At 34.8% G+C, this 23,131-nt stretch overlaps 1 protein-coding gene across 6 annotated transcripts in view; it reads left to right on the top strand.

Annotated features, from left to right (window-relative positions):
* KATNAL1 (katanin catalytic subunit A1 like 1) overlaps positions 1-22,618 on the top strand; it is a 166,855-nt gene extending 144,237 nt beyond the window's left edge. For all 6 annotated transcript variants that reach the window (XM_076009522.1, XM_012746535.3, XM_012746538.3 and 3 more), the window contains 2 exons: positions 15,196-15,322; positions 16,615-22,618. In XM_076009522.1, the coding sequence (XP_075865637.1) occupies positions 15,196-15,322; positions 16,615-16,813 (326 nt within the window). In that variant the 3' untranslated portion in view covers positions 16,814-22,618. The remainder of the gene's footprint in view (positions 1-15,195; positions 15,323-16,614) is intronic.
* Positions 22,619-23,131: the final 513 nt, after the last annotated feature.

The following is a 23,131-nucleotide window of genomic DNA, read 5'->3' on the forward strand; positions in this document are numbered from 1 at the left end:
CCATTTCCTCTAAGTTGTCAGTTTATTTGGATTTGACCTAATACAGCTGTGGAAACTGGCAAAATATGTGAGGCACTGGATTTCATGTCTGGTTTTGGAACTTGAAGTTAGTAGAGAGGGCACTGAGAAAGAGAAGATGAATGTGCAGTGGTAGAAGTAAGGACAAGCTGTACCTGTAGGGATGAGCTGGAACCCATGAGGATAGATTGGAATGCATGTAGGGTTCTTATTTTCTTTAAGATTCCCAACCTTAATGGGAAGAAGAAGCTGGTTAAATGTATACCTGGCTCAGGAGTCAAAAAAGTGGAAGGAAGAAAGATGACAGGAGCTGAAAAGAGCTGGAGACACAAGTGCTGCCCCACACTAACAAGGTGAACCAATAGATAAGTGACAATATGTGTCAAACTTCTGAACCTAGTTTTTGCCTTTCAAATCTCAGATATGATGATTCATGTAGTCAGCACTAACCCAGAGCTAGTCAATGAAGAGGAATCAGAGAAATGAAATTCCAGCTTCACTTAAATTAACATAATACAAGTCCACACAAGTCCACACACCTTTTTTTCCTTTTATTGTTTGTAGGATCTGTAGTGATGGCTCCTTTTTTTCCTAATATTAGTAATTTTATCTCTGTTCTTGATCATTTTTGCTAGAGATTTATCAATATTATTAATCTTTTTAAAGAACCAGATTTTTCCTTTAGTTTTCTATTTCATTGATTTCTTCTCTTATTTTTATTATTTTCTCCTTTATACTCTTATTTTTCCAAAGTTAGAAACTCAGATCATTGATTTTAAGCCCTTCTTCTTTTTTAATATAAATAATATTAATGCTGTAAATTTCTCTTTAAGCACTACTTTGGCTTCATCCCAGAAATTTTGCTGTATCATAGTTTTCTACTATTAAGTTAGAAATATTTTCTAAATTTCCTTTTTCTATCTTTTTTCTTTGGCCCTTGGGTTATTTAGAATTGCCTGGTTTAGTAGTCAAATATTGGGATTTTCTAGATACCATATTGTTGATTTCTAATTTAATTCCATTATAGTCAGGAAGATATTCTGTAAGATGTCAATTTTTGAACATTTTGGAGATCTATTTTATAACACAGCATATAGAACATATTGACGAATGTTCCAGTTGCAATTGAATAGAGTTTTTATTCTGTGCTTTTTATAATATTCTATATATGTCAGGTCAGGTTGGTGTGATGGTATTCAATCTTTAAGATTCTTGCTGATTTTTAAGTCTAGTTTTTCTATTAGTTGCTGAAAGTGGTTTATATAAATCTTCAACTGTGGCTGGGAATTTCTTTATTTCTCCCTTTAATTCTGTCATTCTTTGCTTCATGCATTTTGAAGTTCTGTTATTAAATACATACATAATTATTGTTACAACTTCTTGGTCCTTCTGTTATTATGAAATACCTCTCTTTATCGCCGATAATATACTTTGGCATGATATCTACTTTGATGGATATTAATATAGCCTCACCATCTTTCTTTTGTTTACTGTTTGCATAATATATCTGCTTTCCTTTAATTTTCATCCATCTGCCTTTATATTTACAGTATAGTTCTTGTAGACAGCATGTAGTTGGGGTTTATTTATCCAGTTTATCTCTGCATTTTAATTGGAGCATCTAATCCATTTAAATTTATTATAATTATTGATGCAGCTTTGTTTAAATCTGCCATCTTGCTATTTGTCCTATTTATTTCTGTATGCCTCCTTTCCTAATTTCTTTTGGGTTAATTGACTAATTTTTACTATCCATTTAAATGTCATTATAGGAATTTTAATTATATCTAACTATTTATTTTAGTAGTTGCTCTAGTGGTTACAATATGCATAGTTTTATTTAGTTATTTTTTATTCTTTTATCTTTTAAATTCTAAACCTAAATTAAAAGTGATTTATGTACCACCATTACAGTATTACAGGTTATTATATTTATGTATATGTTTACCTTTACCAGAGAACTTTATATTTTCATTTGTTTTTATGTTGCTGTCTAACATCCTTTTGTTTCAGCTTGAAGGACTCCCTTAGAAATTTTTATAAAGCAGGTCTATTGGTGATAAAAGTCCCTTAGCTTTCAGTTTATCTGGAAGGGTCTTTATTTCTTCTTCATTTTCAAAGGGCCATTTTGCCTGATAAAGTATTGTTAGTTGGCAGGCTTTTTCTTTTAGTGCTTTGAATATATTATGCCATTCCTTTATGGCCTGTAATGTTTCTACTGAGAAATTTGCTTATAATCTTATGAATGCTCATCAGTAGATGACAAATAGCTTTTCTCTTCCTGCTTTCAAGATTTCTCTTTGTCTTTGAATTTTGGCAATTTGACTATAATGTGTCTCAACTTGCTCTTCTTTGGGTTCATCCTACTTGGAGTCCTTTTGAGTTTCTTGAATTCAAATGTCCATTTTCTTCCTCCTACAGGTATACCTCATTTGTTACATTTCTCTTTATTGCACTTTGCCCATGATGATTTTTTTTTAAGACAGAGTCTTGCTCTGTTGCCCGGGCTAGCATGCTGTGGTGTCAGCCTGGCTCACAGCAACCTCAAACTCCTGGGCTTAAGCAATCCTTCTGCCTCAGCCTCCCAAGTAGCTGGGACTAAATGCATGTACCACCATGCCCGGCTAATTTTTTCTATATATTTTTAGTTGCCCAGATAATTTCTTTCTATTTTTAGTAGAGATGAGGTCTCTTGTTTAGGCTGCTCTCAAACTCCTGACCTCGAGCAATCCTCCAACCTCCGCCTCCCAGAGTGCTAGGATTACGGGCATGAGCCACCCCGCCCAGCTGATTTCTTTTTAACAGATTGAAGGTTTATGGCAACTCCATGTTAAGTGGATCTATCAGCATGATTTTTCCAACAGCATGTGCTCACTTTGTGTGTCTGTCATATTTGGTAATTCTTGCAATATTTCAAATGTTTCATTATTATTATATCTGTTAAGGTGATCTGGGATCAGTGATCTTTGATGTTACTATTATAATTGTACTGGGGTGCCATAAATCATCCCCATATAAGATGGCAAACTTAATAAATGTGTATGTTCTCTCTCACTGTTCCACTGAATGGCCATTTCTCCCTCCCTTTCTTTCCTCAGGCTTCCCCATTCTCTGAGATGCAACAATATTGAAATTGAGTCAATTATTAATAATCTTACAATAGCTTCTAAGTGTGCAAGTGAACAGCAAGTGTCACACATCTGTCATGTGAAATCAAAAGCTAGAAATGAATAAGCTTAATGAAAAAGGCATGGTGAAATTCGATAGGATGAAAGCTAGAAGTTTTGTCTCAGTTAGCCATGTTGTGAATATAAAGGAAAAGTCTTGAAGGAAATTAAAAGTTCTACTCTAGTGAATACATGAATGATAAGAAAGCAAGGGAGAGTGGCTCACACCTGTAATTCTAACACTCTGGGAGGCCGAGGCGGGAGGATCATTTGAACTCAGGAGTTTGAGACCAGCCTGAGTAAGAGTGAGACCCAGTGTCTACTAAAAAAACAAACAAACAAAAAACAACAGAAAGAAATTAGCTGAATAACTAAAAAAAAAATATATATATATGTATATGTGTATACACACACACACACACACATACATACACTAGCTGGGCATGGTGGCACATGCCTGTATTCCCACTGACTCAGGAGGCTGAGACAGTAGGATCACTTGAGCCCAGGAGTTTGAGGTTGCTGTGAGCTAGGCTGATGCTACTGCACTGTAGCCCAGGTAACAGAGTGAGACTCTGTCTCAAAAAAAAAAAAAATAATAATAATAATAATAAAAAAGAGAAAGCAAGGGAGAAAGTTTTAGTGTTCTGGATAAAAGATAAAACCAGATATAGCATTCCCTTAAGGCAAAGCCTAATCCGGAGGAAGGCCCTAACTCTTCAATTCAGTGAAGGCTAAGAGAGATGAGGAAGCTGCAGGAAATAGTTCGAAGCCAGCAGAGGTTGGTTCACAAAGTTTAAGGAAAGAAACTGTCTCCATCACATAAAAGTGCAAGGTGAAGCAGCAAGTGCTGGTGGAGAAGCTGTAGCAAGTTGTTCAGGAGATCTAGCTAAGATCATTGATGAAGGTGGCTACACTAAACAACAAAGTTTCAATGTAGACAAAAGAGCCCTCTACTGGAAGAAGATGCCATCTTAAACAGTCATTCCTAGGGGAGGACAAGCCAATGCCCAGCTTCAAAGCTTCAAGGGACAGGCTAACTCCCTTGTTGAGGCTAATACAACTGGTGACTTGAAGTGGAATCCAGTGCTCATTGACCATTCTGAAAATTCCAGGCCCCTTAAGAATTACTGTTAAATGCTGTGCCTGTGCCCTATAAATGGAACAACAAAGCCTGGATGACAGCACATCTGTTTATAGCACAGTTTACTCAATATTTTAAGCCCACCATTGTGACCTACTGCTTACAAAAAAAGATTCCTTTCAAAATATTACTGGTCATTGACAGTGTAACCTGGTCACCCAAGAGCTCTGATGGAGATGTCCAAGGAGATTAATGTTGTTTTCATGCCTGCTAACAGAACATCTGTTCTACAGCCTGATCAAAGAGGAGTCATTTTGACTTTCAAATCTTATTAATTAAGAAATAAATTTTGTACGACTATACCTGCCATAGATAGTGATTCCTCTGATGGATCTGAGCAAAGTAAAATTGAAAACCTTCTAGAAAAGAGTCACCATTCTAGACAACATTAAGAATATTTTTGATTCATGGGAGGATGTTACAACATCAACATTAACAGGAGTTTGGAAGAAGTTGATTCCAACCCTCATGGATGACTTCAAGTCTTCAGTGGAGGAGTAACTGCAGAAATGGTAGAAATAGCAAGAGAACTAGAATTATTAATAGAAATGGAGCCTGTAGATGTGACTGAATTCCTACTATCTCATGATAAAACTTGAATGAATCAGGAGTTGCTTCTTATTAATGAACAAAGAAAGTAGTTTCTTGAGATGGAATCTGTTCCTGGTGAAGAGACACTGTGAACATTGTTCAAATGACAACAAAGGAGGTAGAATATTTTATAAACTTAGTTGATAAAACAGCATCAAGGTTGAGGATTGACTCCAATTTTGAAAAAAGTTCTACTGTGGTTAAAATGCTATCAGATAGCATCGCATGCTACAGAGAAATCTTTCATGAAAGGAAGAGTCAGCTGAGGCAGCCAACTTCACTTTTACTTACTTTAAGAATCTGACACAGCCTTTCCATGCTTCAGCAATCACTGCCCTGATCAGTTAGCAGCCATCAGTGTTGAGGGATGACACTGCACTGGCAAAAAGATTAAGACCCACTAAAGTCTCAGATGGTCATTCGGATTTTTAGCAGGAAAGTATTTTTTTTTAATTAAGATATGACTACTGGCTTTTTTTTTTTTTTTTAGATATAATGCTATTGCACACTTAATAGACTACAGTTTAGTGTAAACATAACTTCTATATACACTGGGAAACTTAAAGTCTGTGTGACTCACTTTTTTGTGGTATTTGCTTTATCATGGTGGTGTGTACCCGAACCTGCAGTATCTGTTAGGTGTGCCTGTATTTGAGAAGTGTTGGCCATTGTTTCTTCAAATAAGCTCTCTGTTCCTTTCTTCTGTTTCCTTCCAAAACTTCCATTACATGCATATTGGTTCATTTTATGGCATCTCATAAATTTCTTAGGCTTTTTTTTTGTTGTTGTTGTTTGTTTCTTTGACTTGATTTCACATGACCTGTCTTTGAGTTCACTGATTCTTATGCTTGATCAAGTCTAATGTAGATCCCCTCTAGTGAATCGTTCAATCTAGTTATTATATTCTTTAGCTCCAAAATTTCTCTTTGGTTCTTTTTTATTGCTTATGTCTGTTTGTTGAATTCTCATTTCATTCATGCATTTGACTTAATTTAGTTGTTTTTCTTTGTTCTCTTGTATAACACTGAGGTTCTTTGATGATTATTTTGGATTCTTTGTAATATAATTCACAGATCTTTGTTTTTTTAGTTTGGTTCCTAGAGATTAATTTTTTTTCCTTTGATTGGGCAATGTTTCTCTGTTTCTTCATATGCTTATTATTTTTTTGCTGTGATTTGTGCATTTGAAAGAACAGCACCTGTTTCACTCTTTATGGACTGGATTTGTACAGGGGAAGACCTTCACTAGTCATTCCAGCAAGAGAGTCTGGGGGCCTCTCCAAACTTTTATGGAGATGCCTCCTCTCTGGGGCCTGTGCATATAACTTCCCAATTAGAGAGATTTGCTGATTTCTCTTTCAGGAGCTTGTAGTCTGTTGCTCCCTCTGGTGTCTCTCTGTGGTACTATGGGATCTCTAGTGCTGCAACAAGGGCTTAACTTTCTTTTGTTCTTTGTGGCCCCCAGGCCTCTAAGGTATGCCAGTTCCATCAGTGCTATAAGTCTGGTGAGGCATAAATCAGTCCGTTGAACAGTCTTCTGAAAATCCAGAACATTAGACACATTTTCCACTCTCTTTCTTTCCCAAGTGAGAAGCTGGATACGTTCTCCCAATCATAGGGAGCTGTGCCAGCTTTTGTCCGTGGTATTATAAGTTGCTTGTGCTACAGCAAACTGCTGAGTTCTCTTTTGTGTGCCTGCACCAAGTCTGGCAAGACAGGAAGTAGTCCCTTGGGCAGTCCTCTGGAAAGCTGGAATGTTGAATGTACCTTCTACTTTTTCTTTCAATCCCAACAGAAAAGCTATGAGTTGGGCTTTTCCTCCCAGTGCACGGAGCTGTGCTGGCTTGGGGAATGGGCTGACTTGGTTGAAATAAAATGGTTTTCTTACCCATTGCAGTGCAGTTCTAGGCTTTGAACTTGCCTGTGGTGCTACGACTTCCTAACTGTTTTATAGGATTCTCAGAAAGGCTTTTTAAAACATATGGGAACTTCTATAGGCAGTCTGGGGCTCACTATTCTACTACTTTGCTGATGTCATTCTTGGCTACTGTTGTTTTTTGATATGAGATCAGCTACCATTGATATTATTGTTTCCTTGTGTTTATTATGTCTTTTCCCCCACTGGCTGCTCTTTTTGTATTTTTTAATCAACTTTATGAGGAATAATTTATATACAATAAACTTTATCCATTTAAAATTTGGTGAGTTTAACAGTTGTATATATCCATAAAACCACACCACAGTCAAGATGGAGACCATATCTTTTATCCTCAAAAGATTTCTTGTGCCCCTTTGTAATCCTTCTTTCCCTCTTCTTTCCATCTCTATTCCCTCAGGCAACCATTGATCTGATTTTTGAATATATTATTGTGAATTTCATATAAATAGAGTCAGTATATATTATTTTGTGACTGTCTTCTTTCACTCAGCATGATGATTTTGAATTTCATCCATATTGTCTGTTATTTTTTATTGGTGAGTAATGTTTTATTATATGGACATACCACAGATTATTTATCTATTCTCTTACTTGTGAACATTTGGATTGTTTCTAGTTTGGGGTTATTGTGAATAAAGCTGCTGTAAGCATTCATGTTCAAATGTTTGTGTGGACAAAAGTTTTCATTTCTCTTGGCTAAATACCTGTATGTGAAATGACTGGGACATGTGATAGTGATAATATATGTTTAACTATAGAAAATAAGTTGGCATTTTCTTGAGTGTTTGTTTTCTATTGTTGTTTTTCAGATATTTTATTTATCTTTGTGTTTTAGAAGTTTGACTATGATGTACCTCTGTAGGGTTTTCCTTTTATTTATTCTGCATTTATGTTGGACATTTTCATATTGTTGTATGGGCCATTGGGACTCTGTTAAGTTTATGTCAATCTTTTTTCTTTCTATTCTTCATGTTGGATACTTTTTATTCATCTGTGTTCATGTTCACTAACCCTTTCTTCTGCAATATCTTGTCTGCTTTTAAACCTGTCTGGTGAATTTTTCATTTCAGATATTAGATTTTGCAAATCTAACATTTCCATTTGGTTATTTTTTATAGTTTTCATTACTTTGCTGGTATTCCTCATTGGCTCATTCATTTTTGTCACTCTTTTCCTTTAATTCTTTGATATTCTTCCCTTCAGAAGGTGGGGCTTAATTCCCCTCCCCTCGCATATGGGTTGGACTTAGTGATTTGTTTCTGAGGAATATAATACGGCAGAAGTGATGCTAAATGATTTCTGAGACTAGATCCTAAAAAGGATAATGTTTGCCTGGCTCTCCCACTGGGATCATTTGCTTTTGGAGAAGCCAGTTGCTATGCCACGAGGACACTCAAACAGCCCGTGAATAAGGCCACATGGGAAGGAACTGAAGTCTTCCACCAGCAGCCAGCACCATTTGTCACTCGTTGAGCGAGCTGCCTCTAGATGACTGGAGTCCTGACCCCTGTGTTGACTACAGCTTCATAAGAGACCCTGTGTTAGTCAGGTTCTGCAGAGGAAAGAGAACCAATAGCATGTGTGTATATGCAGAGAAAGAGATTACTTTTAGGGAATTGGCTGACACAATTATGGGCACTTACAAGCCCAAAATCTGCACAGTGAACTGGTAGGTAGGTACCAAGAAGAGCTGATGTTGCAGTTGAAGTCTGAAAGCCATCTGCTGACAGAATTCCCTCTTCCTATGGGGAGGTCAGTGTTTTATTCACTTGATTAGATGATACCCACCCATGTCATGGCGGGTAATCTGCTTTACTCAAAGTCTGCCAAATTAAATGTTAATCTCATACAAAAACTTCCTCACAGAAACATCCAGAATAATGTTTGATGAAATGTTTGGGCCCCATAGTTCAGCCAAGCCATCATAATCAGTTAACCATCACAGACCCTAAGCTAGAACTTCCTAGCTATAAGCTGCTCTTAAATTCTTGGTACACAGAAATTGTGAGGATAATTTGTTGTTCGAAGCCTTTAAGTTTTAGTATAATTGGTTCAGAAATAGATAATTGGTATATACTGCTTTATAGATTTTTGTCAGCTAATTCCAGCATTTGATTCATCTGTTTCTATTGGCTACTTTTTAATTTTCTTGATTATGATTATGGGTCACATTTTTCTGCTTCACATGCCCAGTAATTTTTATTGTATGCTCTACATTGTGAGGAGTCTGAGTTAATGTTGCTTTCCTTTAAAAGGATGTTCTGGCAGGCATTCAGATTACTGGGAAAGTAAGAAAACTTCATATTACAGTTCTCTGCTGCCTGTTGGCTAATACATGAAAGCAGTTGCCTCTTATATTTTTGTCTCATTTTATATGTTTACCATCAGAGGGCAAGTCTGGTACTAGTTATTTTATGTCCAGAAGGAGAAGCCTCACCTTTGAATTTTGAAACTTATTTTTTATAACACATTCCTTGGTTACTTTCGTGACTAAACCTCAAGGTTGTACAACATAATTAATTGATAGATTTTGAGCTCACAGTTTCCATTTTATATTGTCTTTTCTGGATGTTACTCTGTATTTTATTAATTTTAGTCTCATTACTTAAAAAGAAACCTTTTCTTTTTCTTAAAATAGTGTTTAATTTACTGATTGAGCTCATAAAATAATAAACTTACTTAAAGCAATAGCAGAAGTGATTAGATTTAGAACTCATAAACTGTCCTGGAGTATTACACCTCCCAGAGGAAGTAACTCTTTAGTGCTTGGCCCTCTGTTACATCACTCTCATGAAAATATGAAATTTGAGTGATTTGTTCTCATTTCTGATTTTATAAATTTCTTCTTTCTCTTCTTTTCCCTTTTTCTCTTCATCTTTGATTTCTGAACAAAATATGTGTATGACATCTAGTATATTTGAAAGTTTTAATTTTACTGACCATATTATAGTGATTATAAAGAAAAATTAATACTGGTAGTAGGGGGAATAAAATTTTTACTCCTCAAACTGGCACATGATTCACACTTTTGTTCTTTGAACTTTTAATTCACTATAAAAAGGGAGTATTAGAAAAATAGTTGAGAATAAGAAGTTCCTGAACTGCTGAGGAATGCTTAGGTATTGGGGGAGCAGCATACTTTATGTTACTATTAGGTCATTAAATATGAAATTTCCGATTTCAAATCAAAAGTGTAGTTTATTGTATCTCAAACAGGAAGCAGTAACTATTGACACAGTTTTGCTATCTTAACGGTAGCTTGTTTATGCCAGCAGCAAAGAAGCCTGGAGAGTGAGTGGTGATGAAATCGTGAAAGGCATTTTCCACAGCTTGTTGAGAATGGAATATTTTTCCTTGCTAGAAGTGGCCCAAAGCCTGGAAGAAGTGGTGGTCGGGTGGTGCAAAGTCTGGTGAATATGGTGGATGATAAGAGAGTTTCCAAGTCCAACTGCTATAGTTTGAGCAGCATTATTTGTGTGGCATGTGGTTGAGCATTGTCTTGCAAGAGGATTAGCCTGTCTCTATTGACCAATCTCAGCTACTTAGTTGCAAGCATCCTCATCATTTCGTCCAGTTGGTTGTAGTAGACCTCCACTGTAATCAGTTGACCGGGTTTCATGAAGCTGTAGTGGATAATACCAGTGCTGGACCACCAAACAGATACCATTAGCTTTTTATGATGAATATTCAGTTTTGGACTGTGTTTCCAGGGCTTCATCTTTATCCAGCAATTGTGCTGAACACTTGAAATTGTCAAAAAGAATCCATTTTTCATCACATGTAACAATATAGTGTAGAAATGGTTTGCCTTTATGATGTGACAGCAAAGAAAGTCAGGCTTCAAGACGATTTCTCTTCTGATACTTATTTCATTCATGTGGAACCCATCTATCCAGATTCTTTACCTTGCCAGTTTGTTTCAAATAGTTCAATATTGTTGGAATAGTAACATCAAACCTTGCTGCTAATTCGTGTGTAGATTGAGGTGGATTCGCTTCCACTACAGGTTTCAGCTCATCATTCTCCACCTTGGTCTCAGGTCGCCCACGTAGCTTATTTTCAAAATTAAAATCACCAGGATGGAAATTCTCAACCATCGATGTCCTGTGCGTTCATTAGTCACATCCTTCCCAGAGACTTCGCTGATATTTTGAGCTATCTGTGCGGCATTGGTTCAACGACAGAACTGGAAAATAACACGAATTTTTTACTTATCCATGGTTTAACAAAAATTTCTCTAAAAAATTTGAAAGATAATCACAAACCAAACCTTGCATTTGAAAGACTGAAGATGTACCTTCACAATAAAAATAAAATAAGAAGTGTCGAAGTGAAATGTCAGAGGTATCAATGTCAAACTTAGTACTTAAGGAAATTAGACATTTCATACTTAATCATCTAATATAAAGGTAGGAACTCAGTTTCCTTTGGAAATATAGAAGAAGAAAATAAATTTGACTGACTAAAGGGCTTACTTCTAAGCTTGTTTTCCCCTATGGAAAGTTTGTGTCTGTTATAGCTGATCACATTTGAGTGCTTCTCTTTGCTCTTTATGCACCTGAAACTGTGTATGACCATGGAGAAATGCTCTCTTCAAAAGGGCTTCCCAAGCGAAATATTAAAAACAATTGATCTCATGGAGACAGATACTGATGGTTATCAGAGGCTGGGGAAGGGTAGCAGGAAGGAGGGATAAAATGGGGATGGTTAGTGGGTGCAAAAATATAGTTAGATAGAATGAATAATATTTGATAGCACAACATTGTGACTATAATCAACAGTAAGTGAGGGTATACTTTAAAATAACTAAAAGAGTAAAATTAGAATGTTCCTAACAAAAAGAAAGGATAAACACCTGAGGGGATGGATACCCCAGTCACTCAGATTTGATTAATTCACATTGTATACCATATCAAAACATCACATGTACCCTATAAAGAATGCAATATTATGTGCCCATAATAATTAAAAAGAAAAAAAATTTAAAAAGGGCTTCCAAACAAATAATCAGAACTCTACGATTTGTATTATAACTTTTTCTTTTATCTGTATTAATTCATCAACAGGTGTTATTTATTAACTCTCCACTATTTGAAAGACATTTATTAGGTACCGTGGGAATATAAAGTTAAATAATGCACAATCTTTGTCAATAATGCACAATCTTTGTAATCGCTGTTTTTCCTCTTGTGGAAGTAGTTTATTGCTTTTCCTTATCACTGAGTAATGTATCCCCGAGCAAACAGTTGTACCTCCTTTTAAACTTTACATAAATCAAGCCTCACTAATTGTGTTCATTTGTATCTTGCTTCTTTTGCTTGATATATTTTAAAATTCATCCATGTTGCCACATATTTGTTGCATTTCAGTTTTGTTGCTGTGTGGTATTCCATTTTATACCACACAGTGTTTGCTAGGGCTGCCATAAACAAATACCAAAGACCGGGTGGCTTAAACAACAGAAATTAATTTTCTCACAGTTCTGGAGGCTAGAAGTTGAAGATCAAGGTGTGAGTAGGGTTGGTTTCATTCTGGTGACTCTTTCCTTGGGTTATAGATGGCCATTTGTTCCAGTGTTTTCATGTGGTCTTCCCCTTGAGTGTGCGTGTGTCCTGATCTCTTCTTATAAGGATACCAGTCATATTGATTAGAGCCCACCCATATGATGTCATTTTACCTTAATTACCTCTTTAAAGGCCTTGTCTCTAAATATGGTTATATTCTGAGGCACTGGGGACGTAAGAATTTAACGTAAGAATTTTGGGAGACATGATTTGACCCATAGGATCCATTATATGATTATACCACAATGTATCCATCATATTATTTGATGGACATTTTGATTCTTTCCCATTTTAGGCTATGATGAACAATGCTACTGTGAACATTCTTATATATGCATAAAGTGAAAATGCCTGAGTTTCTTTAGGCCAGGGATGGAGCATTCCATCCTAGGAGTGAATTGCTAGGTCATATTGCATAGCTACAACATTAATAGGTAAATCTAATATGTTTTGCAAAGTGGTTGTTCCAATTTACACTCCTACTAGTCTATGACAGTTCCTTGGTGTTTCACATTTTTCCAACACCTGGTATTGCCAGACTTTTAAATTTATACCAATCTACTGGTATGCCGTGCTATCTCATTGTGGCTTAAGTTGTATTTTCTTTATTATTAAAGAGTTTGAAAATCTTTTATTTATTTGTCCACTTGTATTTTGTGATGTATCTGTTCAGGGCTTTTGCCTGCTTTCTATTGGGTAGTCTGACTTTTTCCTACTGATGTACAGGAATTCTTTAAATACTTTAGTTATAAGTCTTTTGTTATTTATATGTTATAACCATCTTCTCAAACTCTGTAGCTTGTCTTTTTTTAATGTATTTACAATGTCTTTTGACGAATAGAAGGTCATAATTTTAATGTGGTCGGAATATCAATCTTTTCCTTTGTAGTTGATTTTTTGAATATATATCTTGAGAATACTTCCATGGGGTCATTAAGATATTTTCTTGTATTATTTTCTAAAATACTTATAATTTTGCATTTTAGGTTTAGATGTAATATATCAGGCGCTCATTTTTGTGTGCAGTGCGATGTAGGACCTGATTTCATTTTTTCGCCTGCGGATAATCAGTTGTTCTGGTACCATTGGTTGAAAAGACACTCCTTTCTCTCATTGCCTGAACCACCTCTGTCATAAATCAAGTGTCCATAATGTATGCTTTTTATTTTGTGTCATTGATCTGTTTGTCTGTCTCTACAAGTATGATTCAAATCCTATTACTTTGTAATAAGTCTTAAAATCTGATAGAGCAATTCCTTCAACCTTGCTGTTGCTCTTCCAGAGCGTCTCTGTGGTTCTTCATTCTTTCCATTTCTGTAAACATCTCAGTATGTACCTGTCAGGTTCCACAGACAGACCTGTTAGGAGGATCTTAATTGGAATGCTTTGGCTCTATAAGATCAGTTAGGGGAGAATTGTCAATGTCAAGAAAGACCAAACAAAGTAAACAAAAAATAAACAGTGGGGAACTATTTTAGTTGAGAAAAGACTAACGAGACTTGGTAACTAAATGCAATATGTGATGTTTTATAAAAGTTATAAAGGCCTGGTACAAATGGGGAAATTATACTTTGAATTGTTTATTGGATGATGTTAAATTTCCTGATAAGGGTGATAAATGTATGTATACCATTGTTCTTAGGAGATATAGGTGCTGAAGAATTTAAGGTGAAGTGTTGTGGTGCCTATAGCTAGCTCTCAATTCAAAAAGGGGGAGAGGAGAGAGGAGGACAGGAGGAGGCAACTAGAGTGATAATGGCAAAATGTTAACAGTTGGCAAACTTGATGAAAGGTAAATGGGTCTTCATTGATTTCCGCCAACCAACAGATTTAAAAATTTTCAAAATAGAAGCTAAAGAAAATTAAATGTTATTTTGTGTCTCAGAAAATAGTACAGAGCCAGATAAACAGGTAATGCATTATCTTAGTGTGCTGTGTTAAGCAGATTTGCACTAAAAGCAATAGTGAAACGGCAGGCATAATTGATTATTTAAAAAATTTGCCAGTTTGAACTTAACTCAATACACATTTAAGTCATACTGGAACAGCAAATGTCTGTGGGCTGGCTCTTTAAGTGAAAAATATGTTAGTGAGGCTTTGGGTTTTTTTTTTTCTTTTTGCCAATTTCTGATTTCCAGGAAAATTTTTTTAAACTACTAATGAGAGTTCTGGAAATCTGTATCATATTAAAAAGTGAGCAAAGTAGTTCACACATAGGAGTTACACTTGATGCAGTCTAGTTTCCGTTTGCTGCTGTTGTTGAGACAGAGTCTTGCTCTGTCACTCTGGGTGTGAAGCAGTGGGTCATCATAGCTCACTGCAACCTCTAACTCCTCGGGTCAGGTGATCCTCCTGCCTGGGCCTCCTGGAGTGCTAGGATTACAGGCATGAGTCACCGCACCTGGCCAGGAGTTATACTCAATGCAGTTTAGTTTTGTAAAACTAGGCTAAATAGTTTTTTACTAGAAGCATTTTTGGTGCTTGAATACTAATGTTTATATTTCTCATATTCCTTTGTTTTCACAGCACGTATCCTCACAGTCTGTAAGGAAATTTCTGAGTTTTGTTTTAATTTTTAGTTATTGCAGCAAAGACAGATAGGAAGTTAACTAATTCTGTGAGTCATGCAATGAATTGGTAATACTAGCGGACTCACAGTTATTGATTCTTCTTTGCATTGGTCTCTTTCTTTTCTTGAATGTTAATATGTGATTTCTCGGAAAAATGATTTGTAAAGTAAAACATCTAACACAACAAAAAAATCTTCCAACAGCGAAAGGAAGAGCTGAGCTTCTGAAGATCAATCTTCGTGAGGTAGAAATAGATCCTGATATCCAACTGGAAGATATAGCAGAGAAAATTGAGGGCTATTCTGGTGCTGACATAACTAATGTTTGCAGGTATTTTTTTTTTAATGATCTGTGATCTTAGACATTGGTTATAGATTTGGCAGGAGGACCAGTCTTAATGTAATTAGCCCTTGACAGGAAAGCAGCTACCTATTTCTTTGAAATGTTTCCCATTTGTCTTAATTTTTTTCTGTTTAACTTAATTGTTCATTGTTAGATGAATAATTATGTAACAATATATGCACTGATATTTTTGATTTTTTGATTTTTAAGAAATTGTTGTGTCTAACTTGGTAATAATGATTTTGACAACCTAAGGTTAATTTAGCTCTATGTTGGAGCCTAAGTGAATCAATATAAAGTATAATAATACCATTTAGTTTTGGTTGGCATTATTTGACCACATGCAGATGAACAGAGTTGATCAGTTTAAGCTGAGGAAGATATATACACAAGCACATGCACACACATTTTTAAATTTAATTTTAAATTAAATTTTTTAATTTTCAATTTAGTGACATTTTTAGATAATTTATATTACTCAATGAAGAGGACTTTTCGTTTGGATCTTATGTTTATTTTTCTAAGATTGACTTTAGTAGCCTTTCTTTAAAGCCTTAACATCTCTCTCTCACTTTTTCTGCTAGTATTTTTTCTCTGTGCATCATAGTTTAGTGGCACACAATAAGCTCACAATAGTTTCTACTATCACTATAGTAAAATATCTAAAAATTTGAAATTTTGGTTGCTTGGCCTTCTTAATAGCTTTTTTTTGTGATTACAATCTTCCATTTCTGCCAGATCCTCATATTTTTTATAGTTGGTCAGATAGAGCTGAAAATGGGATCAGGGGAAGCCAGGGTTTATGCCTTTAGTTGCCCATAAATGTGCCATGTAGGGAGTTTCATGTGCTCTATATATGTTCTCGTATTCATGTTCCAGAGAAAGAGGTTCCTGGCCTTACCCCTCTAATTAGGCTATAGACAGACTAGTCTATGGTTTGAATTATCTTAACATTAGCTGTATACTCATTTCCAAGTGTACAATTCAGTGTTTCAAAGTTCAACTTCAATTTCCTAAACTTTTTGGTTTGTCCTTGAGGAGTAGGTGAGAAAGAAAATTCAGTGCTACCTGAGCTCAACCTAGACTTTTAGGGTTCATTAACCATAAATTTCATGTTTTAAGTTCTTTGATTCCTATTTTAACTTTTCCTCAACCCTCAGGATGGAAAATTCTAAGCAGTATCATAAAAACACGTAAGATGATCTTATGTTTTCCCATAAGTTGGTTACAAGTGAAATTGTCTAAAACTATACTATTGACTGATTTTGGTATATTTTTAGGGACGCCTCTTTAATGGCAATGAGACGACGTATCAATGGCTTAAGTCCAGAAGAGATCCGTGCACTTTCTAAAGAGGAACTTCAGATGCCTGTTACCAAAGGAGACTTTGAATTGGCTCTAAAGAAAATTGCTAAGTCTGTCTCTGCTGCAGACTTGGAGAAGTATGAAAAATGGATGGTTGAATTTGGATCTGCTTGAATTTCTGTCAGCTCTTTCATTTCTGGTATTATTGTTTATAAAATGTGAAGAAATTCCTGCAATTTTTTTTAAAAAAACAGGTTTGGAATTTTTCGTTGGAGAGATTTTCACTTAAAGGGAAAAAAATCTAAAACCACAAAGAATACTAAATGTAGTTGAGAAATAAGAAAAGCTACATAGAGAGCCTGATGATCCTGTCCCCCAGCCTTGTTCTGGTATTCCACATATTCATGCACTCATTTTTGCACCCCAAACAGTCTGTCAGAGAGGATGAAGAAAGTAAGCAGTATGCTATTTTAGGAACTTGTTTACAAGAGATTTAGAAGGACCTCTATTTCTCAGGTGTATTGTCAGTTTTTTTTTTCTTCAGTTCTTTTGCTTTGTCAACTTGAGGGACCTATCTATATATGTTGGGTTTTTTAACATCAAACCTGGGTTTTGTGTCAAATTCATTATTTGTTGTTAAGAGAAGAATGACAGTATATTTTGGAGGAAATGAATTTGCGAGTTAAACCTTTAGAATTCAATTATTACTATTAGAGTCTACCATGTGGTTAGAATTTTTACTCCTCCCTCCCGCTACCATTTCTTCTATTAGCTGTTTAATCATTTTTTGAGCTTTTATTGAGGAATATCCTCATGCTCTGTAGTTTCTGAATCATTTTTCCAGGTTGTTTCTCTGGTCTTTAGTATTTTTTTGCTGGTGCTTCTTATATTTCGTATTGGAAAGGTAGGAAGACTATTATGATTGCATTAGATTCACTTCTTTCTTCTGGACTTCTAAGTTTGTTTTCACTTTTCTTTCAATATGTTCAAACAGATACAACCATTATTTTTCTTATCTCCAGCATGGTTTAAATTTTATGGAATTTGGCTTTAGTATTTGAGGTAAATACTTTGGTATTCTAAACAAGTCCACTCTCTTGTGGCTAATGCAAAACAAACAAAATCTTTACAGTTTTCCAGACAGCTTGTTTAACAAAACGGCATTGAAAGTAATAAATGATGTTCATTCAAAAATTTTAAAATTCTTCCTTGTCTACGCTGAGAACTTGCACACACAGTAAGATTAGGATAGAAATCTGGCAGGCTTACTCAGTTCAGCAGGTATTAGACAATAGAAGGAAGCCACAAAAAGTAAATGGCATGTATCTAATCATAAATGAAGTATCCTAGTGTTAGTTTTTATAATTACATTTGTCCTGTTTTAATTATTAGGCAATCTATGTTGTAATGGTTAAACTTTTTAAAATTTATGTTTGATGATATCTTGAATTCTCAATTTTGGATAGCACCTACTGGTTTAAAACTAAAAATAGCATAACATTTTAGGCATTAAAAAAAAAACCACCTCTTAGCAGCTTGCTTAAGAGATTTTATTATTTTTTCCCTACTAAGAACTACAGATACCTTATGTTCTTTTTAGATAACTTGAGTCTGAGTCTATTTAAACTTCAGTATTTATTTGATGCTATAAATTGCCCTCTTTCCTGAGACACAGATTATAAGACTTGAAATCATAAGGCATAATAATTTTATTGTAATTGAATTAATTCATCTTAAATATTGAAATGAAAGGTTTTCTTTTATTTATGAATTTTAAAAATAAATCAATAAATAAACCCACTAAGATTATCTTGCAAACTATTGCCATCCAGTAATGTATTTCTTTTTCCTGAAGTCTTAGGGACAATTGCTAAAATATTGGTTTGTGATTGTTAAAACTTGTTTTTAATACTTTAATTGATTGTTAGACCTTTTCTGGGTTTTGTGTTTATTTATCTTGGCATGCATTTAATTTTTTTCTGAATTATTTACAAATAATGACATGGTAATTGTGATTCTTTCATTGCCAGTTTAGCAACATTTGGAAACTCAAACTTTCTATAAGCTTACCTTTACTATACTCAGTTGAGTCAGGTATGTTTTTTTATTTCCCTATTTTCTCATTTTGCTGTATCAGTGGATGGCAAATGCTTTGTATATCTTAACACATTGACTGCCACACTAGAAATTTTTTTTTCCTTTGGGGCCACATTGTTTTATTATGAAAACAGAATAAAAACTTGGAAAACAAAGTAATCCTTTCTAATTTAATGAAAAATTTGTTATTTTTTATTGTTTTCTGTGCAAGAGTTATATGCAACTTGAAAAATAGTTCTCCTAGCTCCTAAGGTGAAGAGATGTGTGAGTTACGTATGCCTCATGAGACCCTGGGCTCAAAACTAGCATGAGTTAAATATAACTCACATGGCAGTTAATGTGTTAAACCCCTTAAGGATCTTGAAGAGATCCCTTAGGTGTAATCCAGCATATAATGTATATTGTATATACATTGTCATTATTGCAAAAGACAGTGTGTTGCCTTACCCAGAATGAGATAGAATTGTTTTTCCTTGTTTTGTTTTTCTGTGTCACATTATCAAAGTAGAAATATTTGGTTCCTTTAATCCTCTAAAAACATGAGAATTTTGAGTTCTGAAGCATAATCATTTTAGGACTAAGTTATATATATTTAATAATTCTGCTTTGCAGATATTTGATCAGGTTGTCCCTTCATTCAGCAGACACATATTAGTTGCTTACTATGTGTAAGACACAATGAGTGAAAACTCTGTGGCTTTGAAAGCTAGAGCAGATAGTATAGTCTCAACTTGGCGCTTTCTCTAATGACTGACTCTGTGTAGCTTCTGGCTTCTACTACTGAAAAAAAATTTAGGTCATATATGGAGAGGTGCAATAATCTGTGTATGCTTTGGAAAGATAATACATAAAAGTTTTTTTCTCTCCTTTTTGTTCCCTAAATCTGTTTTAAAATTAGAACTGATATCTATTTGTTTGAATACTACATAACTATTATAGATCTATTTTAATGAACCAGTTCTTACCATTTTCTAACCTACATGTTTATTATTATTATTATTATTTTTTTATTTTATAAACTTAGGTTTCTACTTCTGTGTGATATTATTATTATTATAAGCTACATATTTATTATAATTATATGTACACATGTAATTATGGTAAATATATACACGTTATATACTTACTGTAAAGATTTTGCTTCCATGATTTCTTTTTTTAAGGAAATTAATATTGGCAAAATGTACCAGACAAACCACTCTTTAATGGAGGCTGCAGTTTTCTAATTAGCCAAGTAGAAAATAGACAGTGGCATCACAGACTTTATCTTCTAGTCTATAGCAGTGTAGTCATTCCAGAATGACCAAAACATACGTTAGGCTTTGACTGCTACCTCCCAAAATACCAAGCCATCTTGGAAGGGGGACATGATGTGGTCTAGCTGCTCGCTGGGGGCTTCATTTGAGCTATGAGATCACAGTTTTTGTGATATGATATTTAACTCTCAAAAATTAGGATGAAATCACTAATTACTCAAAAAGTAAGGGGCCGGGCGTGGTGGCTCACGCCTGTAATCCTAGCTCTCTGGGAGGCTGAGGCGGGCGGATTGCTCGAGATCAGGAGTTCGAGACTAGCCTGAGCAAGAGCAAGACCGCATCTCTACTAAAAATAGAAAGAAATTAATTGGCCAACTAATATATATAGAAAAAAATCAGCTGGGCATGGTGGCGCATGCCTGTAGTCCCAGCTACTCGGGAGGCTGAGGCAGAAGGATTGCTTGAGCCCAGGAGTGTGAGGTTGCTGTGAGCTAGGCTGACGTCACGGCACTCACTCTAGCCTGGGCAACAAAGCGAGACTCTGTCTCAAAAAAAAAAAAGTAAGCATGCAAGTATCTGGTGAATCTATGAACAGGCATACAGGTATATCAGGGAAAAATATATAATAAAATATACAGCCCAGATTTACAATATAATTGATACTCTTTCACTTTGCTACGCATAGCCTGACTCTGTTGAACGTGAAATTATTGAAACTCTTTATTTTTGGATAGCCTGAGTTCATTTGAATTCCTTCCTTGGAAGTAAGTTTCTATATACACTGCTGAGTCTGTGATGAGAATCATAAAACAGTAACCAGTTGACATGGTTATGTTTTACATGTTTTACTTTCCCTGTACCCTAACTTGAGATAAAATGAAGAGCCTAGGCAGGTATTGCATGTGGTTTGAGTGGACTTCAGCTCCTTCATTATTGTCTTTGTTATTGTCTTTCTTTGCCTAACAGTAGATTCCCACTCTTCCTTTTATCTTATTAATGATAAATCACTTTAGAATATATTCTGTACAATAGGCATAAAAAGTTAAGGGTTTGTGCTGGCCTTTTCCAAGAAAAGGACACTTAAACTTGTAAGAGGTAAAAATCATAGCTATTCGCTTTTTTATATTTTTTTTACTTAACTGTTTTGTGTATTTTTAACATACTAATTAATTTGTGATATGCATAATATTTATGTGAATCTAAGTCTGTGTCACAGTTGAAAAAAGTAGAAATTATAGGTGGAGGACATGTTAGGGAGATAAAAATATCTAAACCTCAAATGTTTTACTCTCATTTTCACTATTTTTGCAGAAAAAGCAAAAAACTCTTGTAATTACTATAAATTTACTTATTTATACTTTTCAATTAGGCTTTCATACTTATTTAATTTTATGACATTTGTTTTAAATATTTGTTTTTTAATTTAAATTGGAAACTGTATGAGTATTTGAAAAAATCAAATCCTTAAGTTAATAGATGTGTTCTTAAACATTCACTTCTTTAACAATAATTCTTTGAATTTTTATTAGGTTTTTATGGCTTTGGACAACTCTTAGTTTTAATAATATTTCCAAATTTCCACTGACTTATTAATAAAAACAGGAAAAATATTAAGGTAATGACATAAAATTATTTTTATTTTACCTTTCTCATTTCTTGAGAAAATAAATAAAAATTAAACCTGAATATTGCTTTATCACCAGCGGTGTGTAGGTTTTTGTCCATTTGGAAATTTGGCCCAACAAATAAGAAATTAATATAGAGAAGTTTCCCTCTCACAAAAGGGCTGCCATTTGTTTTATGTTCAGAACTCTAAAATGCACTTTTACTTTACAGTCTCTGAAATGACTCACTTGCCCTTTGGAAAACCTGAATCTTTGCACATGTTATTTATTCCCAGAGTCTACCTCAGTTAACCAGGCTTAGTTTTAGGCAAGAATGAATTTAATTAAATTCAGTTCATCATCTACACAGATTTGTTCTTTTAGCATTTCCTTCCTTTCTGTTCTTTCTCTGTCCCCATTTACTTTTTTTTTAACCTTGAATTTTTTATTTAAATTATTTTGTCGTCTTTTTCTGGCAAAGACTTATATTTCAAAGTAAGCCTCTCTGAAATGTCTGAATTACTTTTTCCCTCTTTGTTGTGGCCAGCTTCATTGTTTGCGTGTATTTCTTCTAAGCAATAGCTTCAAACACACTGACATCCTACTGTTTTCTCATAGCTTCATAAATACAAACTAATGTGACAATATTAAAATTTTTGGAGCCTAACTGTTCCTGTGTTCATTCTCTAAAGACCCACGTACTCCAGGAGAACACACAAAACTGGACAAATACGTGTACCCATATGGTGGTACACAGCAGGGAGCGTCCTTCAGTTAACATTGCTGTGGACAGTGTCTGGGGATCACTGCATGTTACAATGGCTTGTAAATGGGTCGTTAAGATTTCTGTTTCAGTGTTTTGTCTCACAGTGTTCAAATCTAATTTTTTAAAATAATGTTTCTAAATTGTATTTATTAAATATGTTTTTCCTTACATTTTTGTGCTGCTACTTTTGCTAGTCTCATGAGCTCAGTTGTGTTTGTGTGTAGGATGTAACTTGGTAATAAATTTCTAGAGTGTTGGTTGTCAGTGTTTTCTTTGTGGTTCATTTTTATCTACACTCACAGGTCCGCTTATTGCCACCAGTGGGAGCAACAAACCTCTTACTAGTAAGGAATGACTGTTCCCAGAATTTTGTTCTCATAAAATCACATATTGTAAACCTGACATTTTGTGTTTGCTGTGCATTATACCAAGGTATAATGCGAGGTTGATGCAGGTAAGATGTTTGTGTTTTCAATTCTAACTGGTTTAATAAATAAATACACTTGTCTTATTTGTGTAGCACCATTGCAAATTGTTGTTCCATGTGGTGAGATTCAGATGATGGTGTCTTATTTTATGACCCCTTTCAAACAGTTTTTTAGTTAATAGGCTTTATTTTTTAGAGCAGTTTTAGGTTTACAGAGAAATCGAGCAGCAAGTATGGAGCTCCCATAAACTCTGCCTCCTCCTGCCCTGCAGTTTCTCATTTTATTAACATCTTGCATTAGTGTGGTACATTTGTTAACAATTGGTGAAATTATACTGATCT

This window comes from Microcebus murinus, chromosome 13 (genome assembly GCF_040939455.1).
Source record: "Microcebus murinus isolate Inina chromosome 13, M.murinus_Inina_mat1.0, whole genome shotgun sequence".
In the NCBI taxonomy this organism is placed as follows: domain Eukaryota; kingdom Metazoa; phylum Chordata; class Mammalia; order Primates; family Cheirogaleidae; genus Microcebus; species Microcebus murinus.